Source organism: Syngnathus leptorhynchus, chromosome 4, assembly GCF_054491065.1.
Source record: "Syngnathus leptorhynchus isolate UIUO chromosome 4, UIUO_Slep, whole genome shotgun sequence".
Lineage (NCBI taxonomy): Eukaryota > Metazoa > Chordata > Actinopteri > Syngnathiformes > Syngnathidae > Syngnathus > Syngnathus leptorhynchus.
In genome coordinates, this window is record NC_141198.1 from 2319212 (window position 1) to 2323073 (window position 3862).

Below are 3862 nucleotides of genomic sequence, written 5' to 3' on the forward strand. Positions count from 1 at the left end.
ATCGTAAATCTACATTCTGGCTTACATAGTTCGGGCCAGGAGACGCAACATATTCACTGACTGATCCGTTGATGCACAGTTCACTCATTGACTCGTTCGCGAATGGGAAAGCCAGGATTCGTTCCCTCACTGATCCGTTCTCGCGGTGAACTCAGTGCGAGTGATTCACTCAGTGAGTGATTCACTCAGTGAATGATTCACTCAGTGAGTGATTCACTCAGTGAGTGATTCGTTCACTCACAGATTCGTTCCTTGGTGAACGGAAAATGCAATTCACGACTCGTTCGTGAACGGGAAGTTACGTCATTTTCGTCTTCGTTTTGTTTTACGGTGAGGTGGCACCAGCTTCAATGGGCATTATCGACACCTACTGGTTGAAGTTATATGAACGGAAAAAAGAACGAATCACTTTCACTTCCTAAAGTGATTTGATCACTCTCTTTCACTGAAAAGATTCGTTCTTTTAGAACGAATCGTTCACTCACGAGCCAACACTATTCTCTGCCCTGGGATTTCTGGGAAATAATGCAAAAGTTTCAAGATGGCGGCGAGCAGGAGGCTGAACAAGGTAAATCATCCGACTCGGTTGTAGTTAAGTCACCTAAATTGTCTTTTGTGCTTTGGATATTATGAGTTAAGCAAATATTTGACTCTAGTCTACCATGAAAACATGTTGGTGATATGGTACGTTTTTATTATAGAGGTCACTCCACAGTTAATCTGATATTAGGAAGTAAAGCACCCGGCAAATTGGGCCAGCGTCGATTAGCAGTAAAAAGAGTTGATCAAAGAAATGTAATTCTTCCATATGAGATAACGTGTGAAACATTTTGTGTGGATGAACAAGGCATTGGCGTTAGGTGACTCACACACTAAAAACGGCCAAATTCTAAGACACATTCCGTCCCGTTTGCTAATCAGCTAACTTGCTATCCTCGGATATGAGCTGCGTTAAAGCTAGCGCCTTGGCTAATTGTAGACTCATTAGTCAGAGCGTTCACCTGTAACAACGGGTAATTTAAGGTCTTACGTGAAACGATCTGCTATTACAATGCATTGTAAAGCCAAGTTTAAGGTTCGTTACGTTTACCCGGTCAGCACTTAGACATGGGTCTTCCAGTTTTGTTTTCGTCAACCTCGCTGATGCGTGCACATCGTTCGATACACGCATTCAGAATTCAATTTAACCCAATATTTTTTTGTAGTGTTGGATGTTTTTCGAAACAACGCTAAATGGGTATGCATGTTAATTAAAAGTGGAAATTAGCGTGATTTATTTTTTTGGCCGTTTTTTAAAATTTAGTTTAAAGTTTGAATGTAGAACGGGAACACAAATTAACTAGTTGAATTCGTATTTCCACAGTAATGAACACGTAACCCGCATATTTTGCTTTCATAAGTAATCAGAATATGTAAAACAATATATTTTAGAAGAATATGGATAATGAATATTTCCATGTATATTTACTGTTTAAATATCTTCTGCGTCTTAAGTGCCTTGGGTGGTTGCTGTTTTATATACACAAACTAAAGTACAAACAGGTCAATCATTTACATAAATTACATTATTCCCATCTTGACCAAGTAGAGAAAAAAAATAGACAAAAATCTAAAAGTCAGAAAAAGTTGCAAAAATAACTTCTTTTTTTTTGTATTAATTCTAAATGTTAAGAATGGACAAAAAGGGTGATGCCACAGTAGAGCACTGGATAGCATGTACAGTGCAGAAGTTCGGCTTTGATTTGGGCTCTGGCTTCCTGTGTGGAGTTTGCAAGTTTTCCCGTCCTTGCGTGGATTTCCTATGGGTACTCCGGTTTCCGCCGACTTTTAGCCCATACCCAGGTGGTGCCGAGGGCACCCGCGTTTATGTTGGCTGGGCCTCCTTATAGTGATATTGAAAATGAAGCGTCAAGATTAGTGCTGTGAGGCGATTATACATATACATACATGTATAATCACCTGTCTACCTACGTGTGAAACGTCCTTTAGTGCCTGGCACACACCTCCATCTACTACATACATGTGTGCACTGTGCAAGAGGAAGCAAAGCGCTCACTTGCTGTCACCCGCTTCTTGTTGAAAAGCATCTCTCGCAAAGTTTCAAATGAAACTTTTTGGAACTTTTTTGCCAATACCCGTGGCAAGCTGACTGACATGGCAAAGCCGTCTGTAAGGCTTATTTTTAAAACTTCAGTGGCGCAAAGTCGTAACACGTCCAATCAGGCCAAGCACTTTGCTGACTGCCAACTAGTTCGGAGCAGACAAAACATGCATGCGCGCACACGCACGCCTACGCTGACACTCAAAACAACATTACTGGGTCATTTGCAATTTGCATATTTGCTTGACAGTAATAGTGGAAATGGATTGTTAAAATTAACAATGGATGACATAGAATGCAGTCAAATAGGTTGTACATGACAGCACCCTATCATTTTGCACCCACATCAATAACGTCATCCGTTCGTCCTACTTCCACATCAACCGCCTCCGTCCATCACTCACTCCGAACAGCACTGCTATCCTGGTGCACTCCCGTCTGGATTATTGCAACTCCATCCTTTTTGGCCTCCCTCACAAACTCCTCCATAAACTGCAATTGGTTCAAAATGCTGCTGCCCGCATCATCGCCAGAACGCCTGTCCATCATCACTCCTGTTCTGCTCCAACTTCACTGGCTTCCTATAAAACACCGCATTAACTATAAAATCTTCCTCTACACATTTAAGGCCATCCATAACCTCGCCCCGTCATACCTGACTGACCTCCTCCACATTAACATTCCCACCCGGTCTCTTAGGTCTGCATCTTATATTACCCTCACCGTCCCCCCATTCCGTCTGTCCACTATGGGAGCTAGAGCCTTCACCTGCTCTGCCCCTCGTCTCTGGAACTCTCTCCCCCCTGACATTCGAAACATCGACTCCATTCTACAGTTTGCATACCACCTAAAAACCCACTTTTTTAAGCAAGCATATACTTGAATCCCCCCCATTATGTGCTGCAGATGTTTCCTTATTTTTATACTGTTTTTATATTTGATTGTGTATGTTATTTTATCTTTGAACGGCGTCCTTGAGTGCCTTGAAAGACGCCTTACAAATAAAATGTATTATTATTATTATTATTATTATTACTATATACAGCATGGGTAGGAAATTCCGTTTCTCGAGGGCCGGTGTTCTGCATATTTTCTATGTCTCCCTGTTGAAACGCACCTGATTCAAATGATCAGGATTGTTCTCCAGCTTTTGTAGACCTTGCTAATTATCTGACCATTTGACTATTCAAATGATCAGGATTGTTATCCATCTTCTGCAGACTTTCCTAATTATCTGACCATTTGAATCAGGTGTGTTGCAACAAAGCGCTGTAGGAAACATGCAAGACACCGACCGGCCCACGAAGACCGGAGTTGCCTACCCATGGCAGGCATTTATCTCACAAGTTTGAATGCTTACTTGATACAAGCATACAAAATGATGTGTATTTCTTTATACAATGAAGGATGGTTGGGCCAAAGAAGCTCAACACCTTCCATCAGTGTATTTAATGTATATAATTATTAGGCCCTTTTGTTTTCTTCAGGCATAAAACTCAAAAATTGTAAAAAGTCTTGCAAGGGGTTGCATCACTTTCGAAATTTCTAAGATGGGGCGTGATCACAGAACCATCAAACATTTCATTGCAAATAGTCAAATATGTTAATGAAAAACCACACAAATTAACTGCCAAAGATTTGAAATGACAGAAACATTAAGACTGAAACATTAAGCTACCAGGAACACACTGTCCTTCAGTGCTATCATATTCCGGAACTTCATCTTAACTAAATTGCCCAGAAGTAGCAGGTGTTGAGTGC

At 41.1% G+C, this 3862-nt stretch overlaps 1 protein-coding gene across 5 annotated transcripts in view; it reads left to right on the forward strand.

The window, feature by feature from the left end:
• Positions 1-418: 418 nt before the first annotated feature.
• Positions 419-3862, forward strand: part of ube2l3b (ubiquitin-conjugating enzyme E2L 3b) — a 54623-nt gene continuing 51179 nt past the window's right edge. For 2 of the 5 annotated variants that reach the window (XR_015065915.1, XM_085910560.1), the window contains exon 1: positions 421-568. Coding sequence is in view for 3 of the 5 variants with exons in the window: in XM_085910560.1 (XP_085766686.1) it covers positions 542-568 (27 nt within the window). In the remaining 2 variants the exon portion in view is untranslated. Of the gene's footprint in view, positions 569-590; positions 685-3862 lie in introns of those variants that run through there. The other 3 variants (XR_015065914.1, XM_085910558.1, XM_085910559.1) reach the window with 3 other exon arrangements.